The sequence below is a fragment of the Poecilia mexicana genome, unplaced genomic scaffold (genome assembly GCF_051168715.1).
Source record: "Poecilia mexicana isolate PSO_F unplaced genomic scaffold, ASM5116871v1 scaffold_14, whole genome shotgun sequence".
In the NCBI taxonomy this organism is placed as follows: domain Eukaryota; kingdom Metazoa; phylum Chordata; class Actinopteri; order Cyprinodontiformes; family Poeciliidae; genus Poecilia; species Poecilia mexicana.
The window spans coordinates 22347516-22372090 of record NW_028263383.1 but is presented as its reverse complement, the minus strand read 5'-3'; the positions used below and the strand labels follow the sequence as shown (position 1 = coordinate 22372090).

Here is a 24575-nt window from a genome sequence, read left to right as displayed (position 1 = left end):
CATTGGCACTTTTTTTGGTATTGTGAGCAGTTGCTCTACTGACAGTAGAACTAATGGAGTCAAGTCACAGTTACAAAAATACAATCTGTTTTCTTTTCAAAATGGATTTTCCGTACCTTGTTGCATCTGTGTAGAGTCTTTGCCCCGTGTTGGCTGCTGAGGTACAAGAAATCAACTTACCTTCTCTATGTTGTGCTAAAAGGGAAGCACAACATGAGGCACCAGACCTGAAGCCATTATAAGTGCAATGTATGTTTGGTAAAGTTACATGTAGTGCTGTAACAAACTACACATCAGAGGCATTTAAGGTTAAACGCTTTGACAAACGCCGTGGAACAGAAGTAAGAGTGTCTGTGATGAATAAAATAATAGAAATGAATGTCAAATTGTTACAAAACATTTATATTTGAATGATCTGTAATGAATGCCGACAAATAGATAATCACAGATACTGTGATTGAAAAAACAAAAGTCGGTAACACTTTATTTGAAGGGGGGTGAATAAGACTGTCATAACACTTTCATAAACATGAAATAACACCTGTCATGAACATGAATAAGCCTTCATGGATATTTATGACTGTTGTCATAAAGAGTCATTCTGTAAATTATGACACTTTTAATACAAAGTTGACATTATTCAAAATATTTTTATGACAACTTGACATTAACCAATAAATCATTACTGTTTAAACTTTACCTTTACTAACATAAAGTTACCTCATTTTTAAAGTGTAATCAGTAATACTTTTATAAAAAAAATATATCAGTAATGATTTCTTGGTTAATTTCTTGATTTCGGTATTAGAAATGGTCCTATTCTGAACTTTCTTGAGTGCAAGTCAAGGAAAACATCAGTGTCGATGATCAAGGAAGAACAATTATGGAAGTAAATATGTGCCATCAGAATTTGAATAAAAAATGCATCTGAATTCAATTTTTAAAAAAATTCAGTGTCATTATTTGTACATGTTTGCAATTTTCATATGTTAAAAAAATTCACATTCCTATTTCAAAGATAAAATTTTCAATATATATTTTTTCAGTGTTAAAAAAAATTCAGCATATAAAAAAATTCAACTTTTAAAAATTCAAATGCAATATTTTCAGTGTCCTAAAAATTCAACTTGCTCAAATTCGCCGTCTCAAATTCAGCGTCTAAAAATTCGCTGTACAAAAATGGCAAGGTTACTTCAGGTCACAGACATTAGCAATCGTTGTCAGATTTCAACACCCAGCCAATCACATGACGCAGGTGTCATAGTGAAGAAATACCAGCATCACCGAGGCTAGCGACCATGGAGGCGAATGCAAACCCAACCCCAACGGTGAGTCTATGCTTTCATATTTCTGTGGTATATTTTATTTTGCGCATGAGGTTTGATACATTATCTTAAAACTTGATTTAAAACACGGGTTTGGGCCGTTGTTAATCTTACACCATGTAATGCTAGCATATTAGTTCTCGCTACCTCCTAGAGACCCCAGTCCCTCCCCCCTTCTCCTTCTCTTGGATGTCCCACACCCAATGTTCCCGTGTTTTATTTCAAAAAGAAATACCACTTGCGCCAAGTCTAGAATCTTTTAAGATAACTGATGGGTGGCGACTTTCCGGGTTTTGTTTGTATGCTGTCTTAGGTGAGACCGAGACAGGCAGTCTTAGTAAAGTCGTAATTTTCCGGGAGATGCTACCGCTAATGACCGCAGTGAAGTTAGTTTCAAGTTGGATATTCGATATTCGAGCTCCGGGGAGTAAGCGGCGTTTAGCTCAAGGTTGATCCGATTTATGAACGCTACTGTCGGCCAGCGGTTCTCCACCGCTCCCGGCCGCAGCGCCCGAAGGTTGACTTAGGGACTGTCAACAAATTACCGAACCAAACATTCCTGTCAAAGAAACGTTAATAAATGCCTTGAATTGTAACCAACGAACTAATTGTCAGTGCTAATTCAGGCTTTTACATGAGCCAAAATAGCATCTATAAAATTTTAAATTCAATATTTTCAATAATTTTAATATTAAATAATATGTTTTCTTCAATAGCTTCCAGGTCATGTGACCTAATGACTCAGAATCACTTTGAAATAATTATACTAGTCTCTTTAGATGTGGCACATTTGTTTTCCATTTTTAGCCATTTTCCATTTTTTATTAATTTTTTTCGTCAAAATTTAGGGTTTTTCTTCAATATCTTCCAGGTCATGGGACCTATTGATTCAAAATCACTTTGAAATTGTTTTACTAGTCTCTATAGATGAGGCACAGTCATTTTTTTTTCCATTTTAAATAATTTTCCATTTTTTAGGAATTTTTTTCACCAAAATTGAGGGTTTTTATTCAATAGCTTCCAGGTCATGTCACCTAATGACTCAAAATCACTTTGAAATAATTCTACCAGTCTGTATAGATGAGGCACAGTCATTTATATTCGATTTGAGTCCTTTTTATAATTTGTAGGTATTTTTATATTGGCTTCTAGGTCATCAATCAATCAATCAATCGAATTTTATTTGAACAGCACATTTCAGCACCAAGGCATTTCAAAGTGCTTTACATAATAAAAATATGAAAACACAGAGTCATGCAACAATCAAAGAAATTAAGTTAAGAACTGTCATTAAATTCGTAATTGATTACGTTTCAAATACAGCTCTAAACAGGTGGGTTTTTAGTCGAGATTTAAAGGCACTCAGTGTTTCAGCTGTTTTACAGTTTTCTGTACGTTTGTTCCAAATTTGTGGTGCATGGAAGCTGAATGCTGCTTCTCCTTGTTTGGTTCTGGTTCTGGATGCAGAGCAGACCAGAACCAGAACCAGAAGACCTGAGGGGTCTGGAAGGTTGATGCAACAGCAGATCTGTAATGTATTGAGGTACTAAACCGTTCAGTGATTTATAAACTAACAGTATTTTTCTATTCTAGTCTATGAGCTACAGGGAGTCAGTGTAGGGACTTTAAAACTGGTGTTATGTGATCTATCTTCCTGGTTTTAGTGAGAACCCGAGCAGGAGTTCTCACTAAACTTTCACCCAATTACTCGAAATCAGTGTAAAATTGTTTTAGTAGACTGGAACAATGAGGTACGCTCATTTTTAATTCATTTTGACCCATTTTATTATTTTTTAGGCAATTTTGTATTTAAAAAATATATTTCCTATTTTCTCTTCACCTCCATAGGCTGCCACCTTATCGTGATGAAAGGGTTTGAGTGTTGAAGTGACTCTAGGAGTTATGCTGTCAGGGGTTTCATACCCCTTGTAGGGTCACCCAATGCTAGAGGTGATGAACCAGACAAAGAGCAGCCCAAAGACCCTTTATGAAGAGCACAGTTAATGGATACAGTGTCCCCTCACCTGGACGCAGGTCACCAGGGCTCCACCCTGGAGCCGGGCCTGGAGTTGGTGCTCCGTGGCAAGCATCTGGTGCCAAAACACATGGAGTCTGGCCAGGCTCAGCCCACAGTGGGTTCACCTTCCCAAGGGCTCACCAACTGTGGGCCAAAAGGGCTGGGTGCAATGTGGGATGTTAGAAGGCCGAGGGAGGGGACCTTGGCCATCTGACCCTGGGCGATAGACTTTTCATGGGCATCACCTCTCTGGTGGGAGCCTGAGCTGGTGTGTGAGGTTGAGAGGTTCTAACTAGAAATAGTCTCATCTCATCGCATGACCCGAGATGAGAGCCATGCGCTAATTAATGGAATATTAATAAACAATCTGATATGTAGTGAGATAATGTAACGTTTCAGTTGTTGGCTGTGTTTCTATGACTTTGTATTTTTGTGTTTTTATGGTGTAAAGCTCTTTGAAATGCCTTGTTGTTGAAATGTGATATATAAATAAAATTTCATTAGATTTTTGGATTTGGGTGTTTTCTGTCCGAGGCCACGTTCGGCCCAACCGGGGTTCTGAAGGGATCCATTTTGGTGGCCTTGGGATCACACCTCTGCTTTTGGCAGATGATGTGGCCCTATACTGGCTTCATCAGGTCGTGATCTACAGCTTTACTGGAGCAGGATGCAGATGAGGAGGATCAGTACCTCCAGATCCAAGGCCATGGTCTTGAGCTGGAAAAGGCTGGAGCGCCTTATTTGGGTCAGGGAAGATTGTCCTGACCCAAGTGGAGGAGTTTAAGCATCTTAGGATCTTGTTCACTGTTGGAGTTCATTCATTTCTGTCTCTGTTCACCACCCATGTCCGTTAACCAGTTTCAGGACCCGACCAGAACCACTCATCGTAAATGACCTTGAGAAATAATCAGATTTGGTTATATATAAAAACAAGCTTTAATGCTAAAAGATGATCAAATTCCACAAGCCATACTTATCATCCAAATGGAACTTCATGCTTCTTATGTTACATTCACCGTCCAGCGTTGGGCCAAGTGAGGCAAAGATTGTAGCAAGTTTAGCTTTTTATTCATCTCTGCAGTCTGTACCCTCCCTAAACGGTACTGTAATCAGTTTCAGTCTGTTTACATGTCAGCAGTCACATATAAACATGGTTATGTATGCTGCAGCGTGTTAAGAGGCTAAAAGAGATGGAGGAAAATACAGAATCCATAAGAATGAGGGCAAAATGGACAGGAGATCAATAGAAGGATTGGTGCAGTAAAGTGGTCGCTGTACCAGTCTGTCGTGGTGAAGAGACAGCTGGATCAAAAAGCAAAGTTCTTGATTTGCCAGTCGATCTACGTCCCTACCTTCATCGATGGCATAGGCTTAAAGGTCTTGACTGAAAGAACAAAATCACAAACTAACGGCCAAAATTAGTTTTTTCCATAAGGTGTCTGGGCTCTCCCTTAGTGATAGGATGAGAAGCTCAGTCATCTAGGAGGGACAGAGAGTAGAGCTGCTGATTTTTCACTTTGAGAGGAGCCAGCTGAGGTGGGTCAGGCATCAGATTAGGATGCTTCCTTGACGCCTCCCTAGTGAGGTCTTCTGGGCACGTCCCACCACGAGGAGGCCCACAGGAAGACCCAGGACACGCTGGAGGGACGATGTTTCTCGGCTGGCCTGGGAACGCCTTGGGGTTCCCCTGGAGGAGCTGGAACAAGTGGCTGGGGAGGGAAGTCTGGGCCTCTGCTGACCCCGCAACCCGACTGCAGACAAGGGGAAGATGATTGATTGATTGATTGATTGATTTTTCTTCAATAGCTTATGGGTCATAAGACCCATAAGTTAATCAAAATCAATGTGAAATTATTCTACTAGACTGGATAGGTGGGGCACACTCATTTTTATTCCATTTAGCCCTTTTTATTCCTTGTCAGTGGGTCACATGAAATTTAAGCTATTAAACACCAATCTTTTTTTTTTAAATTAGTAAATTTAAATTATGTAAAACATTGATAAAGATCTAAAATGGGGAAAAATGTGGGTGCCTCATCTCTAATGATTTGTAAAACAATTTCAAAGTGGTTTTGAATCAATAGGACACGTCTTGGAAGCTATTGCAAAAACATACTAAATTTTGACAAATAAAATTGCTAAAAATAAAAAAAAAATTTAAATATGAAACAAATGACTGTGCCTCATCTATACAGGATAAAAGAACAATTTCACACTGATTCTGGGTCAATAGGTCACAAGACCTTGAAGCTATTGAATAAAAATACTAAATATTGACAAAACAAATTGCTAAAAGATAAAAAAAAATATGTTAAAATGGAAAACAAATGTGCCACATCTAAAGAGACTAGTATAATTATTTCAAAGTGATTCTGAGTCATTAGGTCACATGACCTGGAAGCTATTGAAGAAAACATATTATTTAATATTAAAATTATTGAAAATATTGAATTTAAAATTTTATAGATGCTATTTTGGCTCATGTAAAAGCCTGAATTAGCACTGACAATTAGTTCGTTGGTTACAATTCAAGGCATTTATTAACGTTTCTTTGACAGGAATGTTTGGTTTGGTAATTTGTTGACAGTCCCTAAGTCAACCTTCGGGCGCTGCGGCCGGGAGCGGTGGAGAACCGCTGGCCGACAGTAGCGTTCATAAATCGGATCAACCTTGAGCTAAACGCCGCTTACTCCCCGGAGCTCGAATATCGAATATCCAACTTGAAACTAACTTCACTGCGGTCATTAGCGGTAGCATCTCCCGGAAAATTACGACTTTACTAAGACTGCCTGTCTCGGTCTCACCTAAGACAGCATACAAACAAAACCCGGAAAGTCGCCATCCATCAGTTATCTTAAAAGATTCTAGACTTGGCGCAAGTGGTATTTCTTTTTGAAATAAAACACGGGAACATTGGGTGTGGGACATCCAAGAGAAGGAGAAGGGGGGAGGGACTGGGGTCTCTAGGAGGTAGCGAGAACTAATATGCTAGCATTACATGGTGTAAGATTAACAACGGCCCAAACCCGTGTTTTAAATCAAGTTTTAAGATAATGTACCAAACCTCATGCGCAAAATAAAATATACCACAGAAATATGAAAGCATAGACTCACCGTTGGGGTTGGGTTTGCATTCGCCTCCATGGTCGCTAGCCTCGGTGATGCTGGTATTTCTTCACTATGACACCTGCGTCATGTGATTGGCTGGGTGTTGAAATCTGACAACGATTGCTAATGTCTGTGACCTGAAGTAACCTTGCCATTTTTGTACAGCGAATTTTTAGACGCTGAATTTGAGACGGCGAATTTGAGCAAGTTGAATTTTTAGGACACTGAAAATATTGCATTTGAATTTTTAAAAGTTGAATTTTTTTATATGCTGAATTTTTTTTAACACTGAAAAAATATATATTGAAAATTTTATCTTTGAAATAGGAATGTGAATTTTTTTAACATATGAAAATTGCAAACATGTACAAATAATGACACTGAATTTTTTTAAAAATTGAATTCGGATGCATTTTTTATTCAAATTCTGATGGCACATATTTACTTCCATAAACAATACCTTCATGTATTTTTTTTTCCTTTTTGAAGATTGGTCTTTGAATTCATCATCATCATTATAAAAACAATTGTTTTGCATAGAAAAGAGAAGAAACAGTTGCTGCTATGATTATTCAGGGTAATAACTGTCAGGCCTACTGGTGAAGGAAGTGCGACAGTAAGTTTAACAATATGAATTCAACAAAATAAAGTTTTTCCAGAATAGTTGGGATGTTGCTATGTTAAAGTTTGATTATGATGAATACTATTTACTGTGATTATCTTAAATTATGACCACTTAGCAGGTTTTGTACGATTTTAGAACTGTTATTTTTAACATTGGACATAAGGATTACAAACATAACAATATGTTTGTAATCCTTTAGCCTGATTTTTAATAGTCTGAAAATTAAAATATTATATAATATTTTAATAAATGTTTTTTCTACATACAATTTATAGATACATAATGCTTATGTAAGAAGTTGTCATATACATACCAAACACCAGAGAGTAGCAGTCAGCTTCAACAGGGAAGGAGAGTCAAACAGCTTTCGTCACTGAAATTCTTTGTGACACATCATGTATTTGGCTAAGTCATGTGTCCGGTCACTGTTTTTATTTACGAACAGCGGTTGTTGTAATTGTTTGAAAAATTATGTTTCTCACAGATATTAAAATTAGCATATTCTATGTTTTCAACTCTTTTAGCAAAAATGTAATCCAAATGAAAATAAAAAATCATTTTGAAAGAGCTAAAGATGAGATAAAACTAAGAATTTCCCCAGAAACATTTATTTTTAGCTGATCTGATTTAGTCTATTTCATTACTAATTATGAATTTTAATATTATTGCTGAAGTTTTTGTTTTTTGTTTTTTTCAGGTTTTCGTCATTTTGAAGTTGGCACAGACTGAAAATAAAATAATTAAATTTGCAAAGGAACACCGTAATTGTAAAACAGCTTGAAATTTTTTTTTATAAAGAACATGCTCATAACCTATTTGTTTTTGGTCATGAGAACCAAAATATGTTGAATACTTTTATAAAAATAAAATAAAATAAAATAAAAAACCCAGGCTGTTTTCTGGTTATGAATTGTGAAAAATCAAGAAAAGTATCACATCAACACAGAAGCTCAGAACTTTCTTTTACCATAATGCTATAATCTTATTTACATGCTGGGTTTCAAGAAATTATTCTTTTCATGCAGGAATAGGTGTGGTAAGGGTGTGTTCACACTGTGACGTTTGGACATTGCTTTTGATGATTGACGTTGAAAACTTGGGAACACCTGTTCATTGATGTCATCCGAGCAGTATTTAAAGAGATGTGAGTGTCAAAGATTCAGTATCAGAACCAGGGGAAATAACCTGCAGGATCCACCTGAACATCACAATGAAGCTGATCTTTTCTCTGACTCTCATCTGGGCTCTCTACAGCAAGAGTAAGAATAATTTTTACATATATATTTTCCTTCTTTTCTTGTATAAAGTTCTGGAATTAAACTATACATAATTTTTTTCAGCAGCTAATTGTTTATCATGTTATTTAAAAGATAGTAAAAGCAGTGTATGAAATTTTAAGTAACTATTAATTTTGTAAGATTTCAGAATTTATGCATCTGAACAAGTATATTTTCATAGCACGTATTAGTCACTTTCTGCGACAGACTGGCGACCTGTCCAGGATGACCTGGCCTCTCGCCCTGAACGTTAGCTGAAGATAGGCAACCCTCCCGACCCACTGGGGACAAGGGTGTATAGAAAATGGATGGATGGATGGTATTAATCACTTTTATTTTAAACAAGATGCAAGTCAGGCTTGTGTTGTGCCGCTGATCCCTTTTCAAAACAATGTTATTTCCTCAAAGTACGTAAGCCTTTCTCTTTGACGTGGTTAAAATAAATGAAATCTAACAGAATATGTTATTACACATATTTGATTATTGGTTTGTTTCTGATTTTCTTATTATTCTAGTAATAATACAACAAAAAAGTTTTGACTCTTAATGAAAAAATAAGGAATTTAAAATATTGGATATTTGCGACTCACGCTTAAATAGAAGACATTCATCATGTCTTCTATTGAAGCATTTTCCATGAAATTTAACATTGTCACAAACACTGCCCTTTGTTGGATTTAAAAAACAAACAGCTGTTTGTTTCTGACTGTTGAAAACATTTTAAGTAATGATTTTTAATGAACTTCTTTTCACCTTTTTGCTGATGCAGCTCTGACTTTAAATTACAATTTTAGGCACAATAATATTTAAGGTGTTTTAATTTTGCTTAGCTTCAGGGAACACTGGTTTAAAAAAAATACATCATTTGAAGAGACAAGATGGAATTATGTTCTTGTTCTATTATAATTCTTCAAATCTGGAATTTTGCAAGCATTACAAAGCAATCAAGATTAACATATAATGTATTCTCCATGAAACAGTAAGAAACTTGAAACATAAATTAAGTGAATCATGAATCATGCTTTTAACTCCTTCCTTTTGACATGTGAATAATTCTCCTATGGACTATATATGTCATGAGGTGGGGGTGTTGGTGGTGAGGAGAGACGCTGAGACCCAGGTTATGGTGATGATGAAGATTTAATGATAATAAAGCACACAAACAGTCCAAGGCAGGCAGCACGGCAGGAACAAGCACGCAGCTAAATACCGGTAGCAACTGTCAAACGGACTAGACGGAACAAACACAAACCAGGACTTAACAGTTCTACTGGCGAGTGACGGAAACAAACACAAACCAGGACTTAACAGTTCTACTGGCGAGTGATACAAAGCAAAGACGATGACGAACGACGAGGACCCGACCAGGAACACAGACAACAGGAGGGTTTAAATACACACAGGGTAATAAGGGGAATGAGACACACCTGAGGAGCAATCAACGGGGAGGACAGGACAGACACTCACAGGAACACAGGACTGAACACAGAGAACTCAAAAATAAACATACGGAAACACGGAACATGACAATATAAATATAGTCCCTGCAGTACTTTGGTCCTCATATTTGTTGCTCCACAGTTCCCTCATTTATCGCTATCATGTTTTAGAGCAACTCATTTCCTGTGGCATTTTTAATGTCAATGAGACATTTAACGTCACACCCCCCTCTAGGTTGCTTCATTCAGCAATTTTTATAGTTTGATAGCAGGAAAACAACTACCTACCAGCAAAGATACTTTTTGTCCCAAAGTTCCGGATGTAAGCAATCTTACCATATGTGGATTATAAAAAACTGCTTGGGCATTTCAAACTTGTGGAACATTTAAATAAGTCCTTTTCTCATTTCCAATGATTGCAGCTGCAGCCCTGACATGTTTGACCTGCACAGACCAGACATGTTCAAGCTCAATACCACTAAAATGTGGCTCAGAGACGATGTGCATAATAGCTACCATCCAAGGTATTGTTCTGGTTATGTTTTCTTTTACTTTATGATGGAACACACTGCATGCATTGAGGTTGCTGTATTTCCTAACACCACCAAACTTTTCCTTGACTCTACAGCTACTCAATCTGGAATTTCAGTAACACAGCTCTACAAAGCCTGTGCAGCGTCCTCTCTGTGTCCGGCTACAGGCACCTCGACTTTTTCAGTCAACTTGGGTTCCCAAAGTGCAATTGCATCTGCTCAGTGCTGCAACACAGACAACTGCAACTCACAGACTCTGCCTGGTAGGTTTCAACAAGAGTTAAAAAGAAAAAATCTGGCCATCCTACTTTCCTTTACGATTTCATTTTGTTCCTTTAATATTTAACCAGTTTCTTCCATTATCCTTTTTTATTTCAGCCCCCAGTCCTCAGCCTACTAAATCCCTTCAATGCCTTGTTTGTGACCCCACAACTTCTCAGTGCACCACTCCAATAATCTGTTCAGGAGATGAGACCAACTGCTTCTCAGCAATTTGTAAGTTTTCATATTTAATAGCTGGGACAAACTGAAGACAAATCCCAATTTTATATTAATACTACATCTTAAAAAAATACAACTATATTATATTTAAAACAAATAATGTAACTTTACACTGTTTTTTACATTGACAGTGAACGATGGAACAAACACAATTCCTGCACTGGGTTGTGCATCACCAAACACCTGTACAGCTGCTTCAGGTCTGGGAAGTTTGCCGTTCATGCAGAGTGTTGGTTCAATCACCAGTGGACCAACCTGCTGTACAACTAGTTTGTGCAATGTTCCAAGTGCAACAATCACTACAACTGCACTAAAAACTACCACTGCAGCACCAACAACCACAACCACAGCGCCAACAACCACAACTGCAGCACCAACAACCACAGCTGCTGCACCAACAACAGCACCTCCCACCTCCACAACTGCAGCACCAACAACCACAAGCGCAGCACCAACAACCACAACTGCAACACCAACAACCACAACTTCAGCACCAACAACCACAACTGCAGCATCAACAACAACAGCAACTCCCACCACCACAAGTGCACCACCAACGACCACAACCGCTGCACCAACAACAACTGCAGCACCAACAACCACAACTTCTCCACCAACCACCACACCAACCACAACAACCGCTGCAACAACCACCACAACTGCTGTATCAACAACTGCACCTCCCACCACCACAACTGCTGCACCAACAACAACTGCAGCACCAACCACCACCACAACTGCAGCACTAACCACCACAACTGCAGTACCAACAACTGCATCACCAACCACCACAACAGCGGCACCAACAACAACCACAGCTCCAACCACAACTGGAGCACCAACAACTACAACTGCTGCCCCAACCACAACAGCACCACCAACAACCACAACCACAGCACCAACAACCACAACTTCTCCACCAACCACCACACCAACCATCACAACCGCTGCACCAACAACCACAACTGCTGCACCAACAACTGCAGCACCATCAACCACAACTTCTCCACCAACCACCACAGCACCAACAACCACAACCGCTGCACCAACAACAGCACCTCCCACCACCACAACTGCTGCACCAACAACTGCTGCATCAACAACCACAACTTCTCCACCAACCACCACTTCACCAACCACCACAACTGCTCCACCAACAACAAGTGTAGCACCAACCACCACAACCGCTGCACCAACAACCACAACTGCAGCACCAACCACAACAGCACCACCAACCACCACAACACCTACCACCACAGCTGCTGCACCAACCACAACTGCTGCACCAACCACAACAGCACCACCAACCACCACAACTGCAGCATCAACAACCACAACTTCTCCACCAACCACCACAACTGCTGGACCAACCACCACAACTGCAGCACCAACAACCACAACTTCTCCACCAACCACCACAACTGCTGCACCAACCACAACAGCACCACCAACCACCACAACTGCAGCACCAACCACATCAACCACCACAACACCAACCACCACAGCCGCTGCACCAACCATAACAACTGCAGCACCAACAATCACTACTTCTTCACCAACCACCACAACCGCTGCACCAACAACCACAACTGCAGCACCAACCACAACAGCACCACCAACCACCACATCAACCACCACAACACCAACCACCACAACCGCTGCACCAACAACCACAACTGCAGCAACAACCACAACAACTGCTGCACCAACCACAACTGCTGCACCAACCACAACAGCACCACCAACCACCACAACTGCAGCACCAACAACCACAACTTCTCCACCAACCACCACAACTGTTGGACCAACCACCACAACTGCAGCACCAACAACCACAACTTCTCCACCAACCACCACAACTGCTGCACCAACCACAACAGCACCACCAACCACCACAACTGCAGCACCAACAACTACATCAACCACCACAACACCAACCACCACAGCCGCTGCACCAACCATAACAACTGCAGCACCAACAATCACTACTTCTTCATCAAACACCACAACCGCTGCACCAACAACCACAACTGCAGCACCAACCACAACAGCACCACCAACCACCACATCAACCACCACAACACCAACCACCACAACTGCAGCATTAACAACCACTACTTCACCAACCACCACAACTGCTCCACCAACAACAAGTGTAGCACCAACCACCACAACCGCTGCACCAACAACCACAACTGCAGCACCAACCACAACAGCACCACCAACCACCACAACACCTACCACCACAGCTGCTGCACCAACCATCACAACTGCAGCAACAACAACCACTACTTCTCCACCAACCACCACATCAACCACCACAACACCAAGCACCACAGCCGCTGCACCCACCACCACAACTGCAGCACCAACAACCACTACTTCTCCACCAACCACCACAACCGCTGCACCAACCACAACAACTGCAGCAATAACCACCACAACTGCTGCACCAACAACCACAACTGCTGCACCAACCACAACAGCACCACCAACCACCACATCAACCACCACAACACCAACCACCACAGCCGCTGCACCAACCACCACAACTGCAGCATTAACAACCACTACTTCTCCACCATCCACCACAACCGCTGCACCAACCACGACAACTGCAGCACCAACCACAACAACTGCTGCACCAACAACCACAACTGCTGCACCAACCACAACAGCACCACCAACCACCACAACTGCAGCACCAACCACTACTTCTCCACCAACCACCACAAACTCTGCACAAACAACCAGAACTGCAGCACCAACCACCACAACTGTAGCATCAACAACAACCACAGCTCAAACCACTACAGCTGCTGCACCAACAACCACAACCGCAGCACCAACCACTACAACTTCGTCACTTACTACCACAACCACAGTAGCAACCACCGCAACTGCAGCAGCAGCAATCTCAACTTCAATACCAACCACTACAACTGCAACAGCCATCACCACTGCAGCAGCAGCAGCAACCACAAGGTCAGCTCCAACCACCACAACCGCAGCAGCAACCACCACAACTTCATCACCAACCACCACAACCACAGCACGAACCACCAAAACTGTAGCAGCAACCACCTCAACTTCAGTTCCAACCACAACTGCACCAACAACCACAACTTCTCCACCAACCACCACAACTGCTGCACCAACCACAACAGCACCACCAACCACCACAACTGCAGCACCAACAACCACATCAACCACCACAACACCAACCACCACAGCCGCTGCACCAACCATAACAACTGCAGCACCAACAACCACTACTTCTCCACCAACCACCACAACCGCTGCACCAACAACCACAACTGCAGCAACAACCACCACAACTGCTGCACCAACCACAACAGCACCACCAACCACCACATCAACCACCACAACACCAACCACCACAGCCGCTGCACCAACCACCACAACTGCAGCATTAACAACCACTACTTCACCAACCACCACAACTGCTGCACCAACAACAGCACCTCCCACCACCACAACTGCTGCACCAACAACAACTGCAGCACCAACCACCACAATTGTAGCACCAACAACAACCGCAGCACCAACCACCACAACTGCAGCACCAACCACTACTTCTCCACCAACCACCACAAACTCTGCACAAACAACCAGAACTGCAGCACCAACCACCACAACTGTAGCATCAACAACAACCACAGCTCAAACCACTACAGCTGCTGCACCAACAACCACAACCGCAGCACCAACCACTACAACTTCGTCACTTACTACCACAACCACAGTAGCAACCACCGCAACTGCAGCAGCAGCAATCTCAACTTCAATACCAACCACTACAACTGCAACAGCCATCACCACTGCAGCAGCAGCAGCAACCACAAGGTCAGCTCCAACCACCAAAACTGTAGCAGCAACCACCTCAACTTCAGTTCCAACCACAACTGCAGCAGCAACCACAACTGCAGCACCTACCACAACAGCTGCCGCAGCAACCACCACAACAGCAGATCCAACCACCACTACTGCTGCACCAACCAGCACAACTGCAGCAGAAACCACTACAACAGCAGAAGCAACCACCACAGCTTCAGCACCAACCACTGGAACTGTAGCAGCAGTAGCCACAAGTGCAGTTCCAACCATCACAACCTCAGCACTAACCACCATAACTGCAGCAGCAACTATCCCAACCACAGTACAAACTACCACAACTGGAGCACCAACCACTACAACTGCAGCAGAAATTACCACAACTTCATCACCAACCACAACAGCAGCTCCAACCACAACTGCTGCAACAGCCACAATAGCAGCTCCAACCACAGCACCAACCTCCACAATTGCTGCATCAGCCACCACCAGTGTAGCACAAACCACCAAACCTGTTGCATCAATCACCACTACTGCAAAAGCGACCACAACACCATTCACCACAACTACAACACTACCAACTCTGGCTAGTAGTGCCAGAACAACCACAACAACCACCTCAACATTGTCAACTGCAGCCACATACACATCAAACTCGGCAACAGAGCCACCCACAGGTTCAGCAACAATTGCCACCACAACTAACCCAACAACATCAACAATGACAAGTACAGCTAGAAGCACAACTAAAACAACTTCAGCAGCACAGTCAGCCACCACAACATCAACAACCAGTAGTGCTTTTAGTGTCAGAATGGGCATGTTTCCTGTCTTGGTTTTTCTTTTTCTTGTCATTGTGTGAAAATCATGAATCAGAAGCAACAAGAGTAAATTCAAGAATTCTCAGTCTTACTTTTCATGGGAATTAAGTAGTTACAATCAGATTATTATCAAAATATAGATTGATCACAAAAACACATTTGGATAGCTATTAATGCATTTTTGTATGTTTTATTATTTATATATATGTTGTTAATGTTTTAACAATATTTATGTATGTATTATCAAGGTTTCTCTTTGTGATCTTTTTTGTCTGTATTTGTTGCTTATTTGTAGTTGTATTTTTTTATTTAAGGCTTTGCAGTTGTTTTTCACTATCTTCTATTTAAACCTGCCGAAGATTCTGACCAATTAAGATTTGCTTATAAAATATCTAAGTTGTGCATTTTTGTGACCCTTCAAAAATAAACCGGTTTTAAAAAAATGTATTCTTGATCTTTATTGTAAAATATGTTCTCAAATTTGCCTTCAAGAAAAATCTCATCCAAATCACCTATAACCCCTTTTTGGGGCATATTGTCCTGAATCCTCTGAATCCAAAGGCAATTTACCTAAACTATTTCAACTTTTCACACACAGTATTTAATTCATAACTAACATTAATCTTGTTTAATTCAGATATTTATATAAGAAAAATTAGTCCAGAATTTTCAGGTAGTTCTGTAGTCAAGATCATTTAATAAAAGACTAAGACCAAAACTAGAGTTCTTAACCAAGAAAACACTCATGTATAAAGTGTTTATGCGCACAAAAAATGTGCGACAGTGTAATTTACACACAAGTAAATTACGCTGCAAACTTGTTTTGTGGATAATGACAAACTACAAAGCACTAAATACACTGAAACCTGACTTCATTCAATGCTATTTTGACCAAGAAGCATCAAAACCTATGTTTTTCAATATTTTATTGTTTAAACCAGGGGCGGGGCTTCAGGGGGCCCTGGGGGCCAGATGGGAGGCAGAATATGACTTTAGGGATCCAATCCTTTTTTATCATTGATTAGAGCTGGAGAAGCTAAACCTCATCCTATTGAGCATGTAGAATTATATAGTAGGCTGCCTTAGTCATTGTTGACTCATGGTTGTGTTGAGAAAATAAATTTAAAATAAGCTAGTTTTAAAACTTAATATGTCTTGATTCAAATGGCCTAAATTGTGGTTTTAAATCAGTAACTTATTCTGGCCTATTGACCTTTATTTTACTTGTAGTTACAGCAGATGGTTTGCTAGGATCGTTTAAACTGCCTTTTGTCTGTGTCGCAAAACAATACAGTGGAAGTTGTAGCTTTTCACACTCATCTGTGAGAGGCCGTAAACACGGCAGGGGTTTAGGCTTCAGATAGAGGGTCAGAGATAGCTCCTGGTTGGAGGAGCAAAGATACGCCTTTTTTGAAAAAATTAAATACAAGAGGATAAAACTTTCTACACAGAAGTAACACATTAGATTTGCTCTTGCAACTCTCCAAAGATGTCTTTGCACGTCTTTGCTTTTCTTTCTTTCCTTCTTTCCATTTATGTCAGGTAAATGAATGTATGTCTCCGTTGTTCTGCAGTTTCTGGTGTAAGTTTATGCATTGTCTTATATTGGATTAAATTCTGTAATTCTGTGATGTCAACACGCATTGTTGTTTTTCCTTGTGCCTACACGTGGCCTGCCGAGAGGACCTGGGATCTAAAGGAAGAGAGAGCCAGACTTTTTTCCAAAGTTAACCTATTTTAATTATTTCTTCCTTAACAGTTGCTAAAAACTTTACAAGACCTACTGATTTTAGTGACATAGTGGGTGTAAAATATTGAATAAAATGTTGTGCTACATGACTGGCTTTATTTTCACTCTTACATTTAACTTTATGAAACACAAAATTACAAGTGGGTTGTCCATATTGTCTCCAAGTGTATTCTGGGTAAAGCTTCCCTGGTAAAAAAAAAAAAGTATACTTTAGTATAGCCTACTTCAAACATACTTAGATTTGTGAAAGTACACTTTAATTATACTAATTATTAAGTGTACTACCTATAAGTATATCTGAAGTATACGAACAATACACTTGTACCAATTTCGAAATTAGTACTTTAAACACACTTAAACATAATTGTACCAAAATACACTTTTAATATATTAAATAAAAGTATACTTTAAGTGAACAAAATATGAATGAATATGTATGAACTTTTAAGTGCCTTAATAATCTTTTACTATTTATTAAAATTGCATACAATAAAAAAAAGGATAATCATGATGTAATTTTTAAGAAAATACCCAATCAATTTTCAGATGTGTGATGTAAAACCTTATAATCAACGGCATTAGCTCCAGTTCACACTCCAGACCAGATGGTGGCGGTATGGCACACTTTCATTTATTTAATAAACGCCACAAAGAGAAGAAAAAACTTGAACGCAGGGAAGAAAACAGACGCTGTTCAAATTCGCCATTTTTACTCGCATAATACTGCCTTAAAAGTAGAGAGGGCCTTGACAGTAGTTACTAATTTTGGTAAATTCAAGCTGGTGACGTCCTAATCCGAGTTAGACGACAACCCAACGGGACAACAACCAATGGAAGTGAAATGTGTGTCACAAAGAGAGCCCGGGGGGACGAAGGCTGCCAAGTGTTGCTAGCTGATGGCAAGTTTGCTTATTAATTATCTTCATTTAATTATAAACAGTGCAGTAAAGATATATAACTTACGTTGGTTTCTTAAATAATTATTTTATCAATTTTATTGTGACTTGTATGATTATTACTATAGTAATCATTCAGCTTCATGTTATAACTGCATGGAGGCTGTTTGTTGCGACTTATACTTTAATTCATAAACTAACCTGGTTTTAATTAAGCTCCATATGACAGAGAGACTTTGATATTGTGAGGTTGTTCTAACTCGTTCATCAATGTTTTTATCTTCAACATATGTTTGCAGTCTAACTAAGCAAATGAAGATGAACCTCCACATCGTCTTCATGATGTAAGTTTGTTTTTTCAATGAGGAGCTAGCTACATTTTCAACAAAATCTGCTGTTACCAACACTAAGTGCTTAATAAACATGATTTGATTTAAAGGTAAAACTGGAAAGAATTTTTCTCCTTGTTAATCTAACATTTATCTTTCTTCTTTTATTTGTTGTTGACTTTCAGGGCCCTGTAAGTGACCTGTCCAGGATGAGCCCTGCCTCTCATCTGATGGCTGCTGGAGATGGGCACCACCAGCCCCCCTCACCACCCTGCAAGGATCAGTGTGTTCAGATCATGGATGGAAAGATTTTAAGGTAGTTTGTCTCCTTAAGTCCACACTTAAAACAGCTTCATAGTTAATGCCAACATCAACTGATTCTATGACATTGCTGACAATTTTTTTCAGCAATAGAAAAATTGCTGAAAATTTTCTTTTTTTCAGCAAAAAAAATTTAATCTTTCCATGTAATTTTAGCCTACAACAGTGTAACTACTTTAGTGTAGTTATGCATGTTATGTACAAAATAGGTACGTAGGAATAAAGACGAATTAAGAGTAATTAAAATTGTAGTTTATTATCAATGGCAGGAAATCCAAAATAAAAATGAAGTGTAATTTAAATACATTATTATATTAATAGTATATTTAAAATATATTTGAAGTATATTTAATATATATGTAACGGGTATTAGATATACAGATGAAATTCCTGCTAAAATATGTTTCACAGTTATCCTGTAATTTGTGGTTTTTGGCGCCCCCTACTGGTTACCTATAAATTGGATGAGAAACCAAAAATTCCACACAGTTGGGTCAGCGCTCTGTTGTGGTAAGTCAACAAATCCGGTTCTCTTCCAAATGGTGTAAGAGGTTTGTTCAGGAGGGTGACTGGAATCTTTGTTGCATTGCACAGAGCCATAGGTTGACCGGTAGAGAGGCTCACTGTGCCATATGTGTTTTATCAACCACTGATTACAGGTAATTATATTATATTAAATGTCAGTAATTTATTTTGTCAGATATGTGTATCAGTTTGTCAGTTAGTTTGTTATATTTATCAGTTTGTCAGTTGTGGTTGCCATTCTGTTTGTTTGTTGGGTTCTATGGCAACATGACATGTTCTTTTCCACTAATCCCCAGAGAGCTTTTAATGACTGTTGTTGTATTTATTATTCATATTTTTATTTGTATTCTAAAACTATACGATCAAATGGCCTAGAAAATATGTCGGAATTCACTATAATTGTTTGTAAATTACACAGTTGGTTCAGCGCTCTGTTGTGAGCCATAGGTTGACCGGTAGAGAGGCTCACTGCGCCATATGTGTTTTATCAACCACTGATTACAGATTGTAATAAATCATCTAAAAACCAACCAACCGGTCTCCGAGTGTGCATAACAGGACGGAGGGGTAAAGACAGAGCTGTTACATTGGTGCTGTGACCTTGGACTTCAATCAAGCTCATCGAACCTGTGACCGTCCTAGCTGCCACATCGGGTTTTGAAGACATCAGTTCACACTGTGTATCTGATCATGTTCACAGTTGATACGGTAGCATTACAATGCAGTGTAAAGATATTACTGTACACTGAGAACTTTTATGTGCCATTACAGTAACTCACAAATTACTAATTTTCTTTTGTTGTTTTGATTTATTTTGTTTATTTATTTATTCCAAGTTGGTGATTTTATTTCCTATTGTATTTTGGATTCTGAATATCTTTACATTTGTCAAACTCCTGAACAATGTCTAATCAAAGTAACCACTTTTGGTTTAGCACACCCATTAGTATTGGTAGGGGAAGAGGTGTGCTTGCTCCTATTCCTTTTTCTGTTGATAGTCCTGCTCCAAGTGGTCTTATGCCCTCATTAGATGAGATTCCTGGTGCTAGAGTTCATAATACTGTTGACTATCATGGCAGCACATGTATGCCTAATATTATACCAACACCAAATCCTAATAGTGATAGTTCTGAGCGTGTAGCAGCCCAGATGAAATCTGTTATTCAGGAGATAGGACATGAGTTGGCTGACACCATTATGTCACGCATACAACCACATAACACAGTTGTTCCCAGTTCAACAACCACACAAACTGTGGGTCAGTCCGGTTGTGTATCTGATGTATCCCAAGTTCGGGTTGTCATGCAGAGAAAGGTCAAAGAACCTCCATGTTTTGCAGGTAATGGCTCAGATTCCATTACATTCCATGACTGGGAAGATCAGATGAGAACATTTGTTAGGAAAAGCAATGTTAAGATTGAAGAACAGGCTGATGAAATACTTATGCATCTGAGGGGAAAAGCTAAGGATGTAGTTAAGTTTGGGATTAGAAATAGCAACATTAATACTACTGCTCACCCTGACATGATTTATAATCTCCTCAGAAAACACCTTGGCTCTACTAAGTACTCTGCTGTCCCCTTAGCCGACTTTTACTCGACTTTGCCCAAAGACTAGGAAGACCCATATGACTACTGGCTGAGACTAAACCGAGCAGCTGACTTCACCTCTGACTGCCTGAGAGAGCAGGGCAAATCATTGGAAAACCCTGAGATGGAGGTGACCCGTATGTTTATTAGGAATTGTCCCTGTAAAGACCTGGCTCTCACTTTCAGGTCCAAAACTATTGATAGGTGGTCAGCATGTGAAGTCCTCGAGGTGCTGAATGAGTACCATGCTGAGATGCGCTGTAAAGAAACTTCCCCAGTACACCACGAGAAGAGAGTGGACATTAAAGTGCACAAAGCAGAGGTGAACCATGGCTTAGTCCCTACACATAACAGTCAGGAGTACCCCCAGACACACAGCCCTCAATATGTGTCCCTGACAGATGTAATGACCATGTTAGAGAAGGTTCTGCTGCATGGAGCCTCTGATCAGTCACATGTAAGAAGACAAGCTCCACCCAGGCGACCTGTAGACAGTACAGACAAAATTGATGGTTTCACTATTAAACCATGTATTATTTGCAAAGCTGATGACCACAGTGCCTTGTCACATTGCCGAGAAAATAGGCTTTGTTTCAAGTGTTATGATCCAGGCCATTCACGCCACAACTGTCCAACCAAAAGAGCTATTCCAGAGCATCAGGAAAACTGACTGGTCTGCACACAGGGGAGGACAGTGCAGATGAACTCAATAAACCTCCCACCAGTAATGAGTTACCAGAAATCCAAGATAATGCATCCCTCTATGAGTTGTACAGTAGTACATTGACACCATCCAAGAAACTGATACTCCAGGGATCCCAAAGAATAGCAGAAACCAACAGCCTGTTCTACACACCTGTGTCTGTACAGAATGGGCCCACCCTCAAAGCACTGTTAGACAGTGGTTCAATGGCTTGCACAATAAGTCAGACCTCTGTTCAGTCCCTTTTACAGCAGTGTCCTGACATAGCAAAAAGCACGGCTGAAGATTATGTCATCATAGGCTGTGGTGGACAACAGATTTTCCCCAAAGACATGTATGACCTTGATGTCATGGTTTATGGATGCAGGATGATAATTCCAACAATGGTTGTTCCAGGCCAGACAGAACAGATGATTCTTGGCAGCAATGCCATCAAACACATTCTAACCCAACTAAAGAACACTGACAGTTACTGGAGACTAGTTTCCTCACCTAACAATGGCCAGACACCCGACCACTGCCAATTTCTGTCACTGCTATCCAACACAGAACGTTGGAGGGGTGATTGCATTCCAGATAAAGTAGGGACAGCGAAAGTCAAGAGTTGTGTGACCCTGAAACCACAGAGTGAACACCTTGTCTGGAGCAAGTTACCTGAGTCAGCAGTTATGTCGGCAGGCAGTACAGTGATTGTGGAGCCAACACGGTCTAAAGCTGGGCCAAAACATATCCTTGTTGGCAGAGTTGTCACTCCTCTTTGGGGAGATCGATGGGTACCTATTAGGGTCATCAATCCGACAGACCGAGTTGTAGTACTGAGGAGAAATACCAAATTAGCAGATGTGTCTCCATGTATTGCAGTTGAGGACCTGCCAAAAGCTGACAAGATTGAGTGTAATGTGCAGTGTGTACAGAGTGAAGTTGTGCAGCCAAAGTCAGAGGAGGACATGATGTATGCACTGAAAGCTCTGGGTCTGCAAGATATTGACCTGAAATCATGCGAAGTATCACTGCAGTGGAAAGACAAGCTCCTTGACCTTATTGTGCAGCATGAGTCAATCTTCTCCCGTCACAAGATGGACTGTGGAGAAGCTAAGGGGTTTGTTCACCGCATTCATCTTGTTGATGACAAACTGTTCCGTTTACCCTACAGACGCATATCACCAAGCCAGTACGAGAAATTGAGAACGACTCTGAATGAAATGGAAGAGAGAGGCATTATCCAGAAGTCAAACAGTGATCTGCACTTGTTCTGGTATGGAAACCAAATGGTGACCTCAGAGTCTGCACTGACTTCAGATGGCTCAATGCGAGAACCGTGAAGGATGCTTACCCACTACTGCATCAAGCTGATGCTTTGGCTGCTCTTGGTGGTAATGCCTTCTTCTCAACAATGGACCTGACATCAGGCTTTTATAATGTCCCTCTGCACCCTGATGACAAAAAATATACAGCATTCTCATGTCCATTTGGACTTCATGAATACAATCGCCTCCCTCAAGGCCTGTGCAACAGCCCAGCTACATTCATGAGGATGATGATGTCCATATTCGGTGATGAGAATTTCACAAGCCTATTGTGCTACCTCGATGATCTGATGGTTTTTGCACCTACAGAGGAAACTGCACTCCATCGCCTACACATGGTTTTCTCCCGCCTCAAGGAACACAATCTTAAACTTGCACCCAAGAAGTGCTTCTTCCTAAGGCGATCTGTGAAGTTTCTTGGACATGTCATCAGTGACAATGGTGTCCAAACAGACCCTGCGAAAGTAAAAACCATAAATGATGTCCAAGTCACTGACCTCATGGAGTCTGAAGGGAAAACACCTTGCCCTAGCAAAATCAGATCATATCTAGGCATGATAATGTACTATCAGAGCTTTATTGAAGCATGTTCCGCAAAGGCAAAACCACTGTTTAAGCTCACAGCTGGACTGGATGCTCAAAACAAGCACAAAAAGGGTAGCAAACCTGTCAAAAAGAGAGGTCATGTGAAGCTGACACCTGCTGATTGGACAGAAGCATGCCAGACTGCTTTTGAGACACTGAAACACGACCTCATGACAAGTGTTACCCTAGCCCATCCAGATTTCAATGCCCCATTCATTCTAGCTGTCGACGCATCTTTTGATGGGATTGGAGCAGTCCTGTCACAACTGCCGTCTGATGGAACAGTGGCTAGGCCAGTTGCCTTTGCAAGTAGAACCCTTTCACGCTCCCAGCTAAACTACCCTGCTCACCGGCTAGAATTTCTTGCATTAAAATGGGCAAATGGGATAAATTCACCCATTGGTTGAAGGGCAGACACTTCACCATATGGACTGATAATAATCCATTGACATATATCCTGACTAAGCCCAGACTTGATGCATGTGAACAGCGGTGGGTGGCAAAGCTTGCTGCATACGACTTTGACCTGAAATACATCCCTGGCTCAAAGAACATTGTTGCAGATGCCTTGAGTCGTGAGCCATTTGTCCAGTCATGTGTGGGTCATCGCCTCATAAATGAGCCATATAACTTGTTGTTGGATCAGGTCAACAGTGTGAATGACAGACTCGTGCAGGATGTCTTCAGAGTGTCCAACAACTGTCAAGCTGTTGTAGACGATGGTGGTGAGATACCAAATGAGCCAGTTCAAGACACAGTTCCACCAAATACAAAAGGCTCAGTCTCAGCAGAGGAAGTTGCTGCCATCCTCAATGTTCAGTCCAGTGGAGGTGTGAGCCATATGATGGGAACTGGTGTTGACCCCAATTTTCTGCTGGATGAAAACCAATCATCTGCATTTCCACGGAGTCAGCTTGTCAATTGGCAGGAGGCTGACAACACAATCAAGCAGAGCCATGTACTTCGTACGAAGACATAGAAGACCTACCAAACGTGAAAGGGCTAATGAATCACGGAGCGTGATTAAGCTGTTGAAACACTGGACCAGACTCACCATACAGAATCGCAT

The 24575-nt window shown here is 40.7% G+C and overlaps 1 protein-coding gene across 1 annotated transcript; it reads left to right on the top strand.

Moving 5' to 3' along the window:
- The first annotated feature begins 9694 nt into the window (after positions 1-9694).
- On the top strand, positions 9695-15408 carry LOC106913096 (uncharacterized). The gene is made up of 2 exons (XM_088012633.1): positions 9695-9739; positions 11096-15408. The coding sequence occupies exons 1-2, from the start codon at positions 9695-9697 to the stop codon at positions 15269-15271; spliced, it is 4221 nt and encodes a 1406-aa protein (XP_087868759.1). The 3' UTR covers positions 15272-15408.
- Positions 15409-24575: the final 9167 nt, after the last annotated feature.

Coding starts and splice junctions, on each gene's coding strand:
- LOC106913096 (XM_088012633.1), top strand. CDS start 9,695: ATGACGAACGACGAGGACCCGACCAGGAACACAGACAACAGGAGG. Junction 9,740..11,095: donor GGAACACAGACAACAGGAGG/GTTTAAATACAC, acceptor CTGTACAACTAG/TTTGTGCAATGTTCCAAGTG.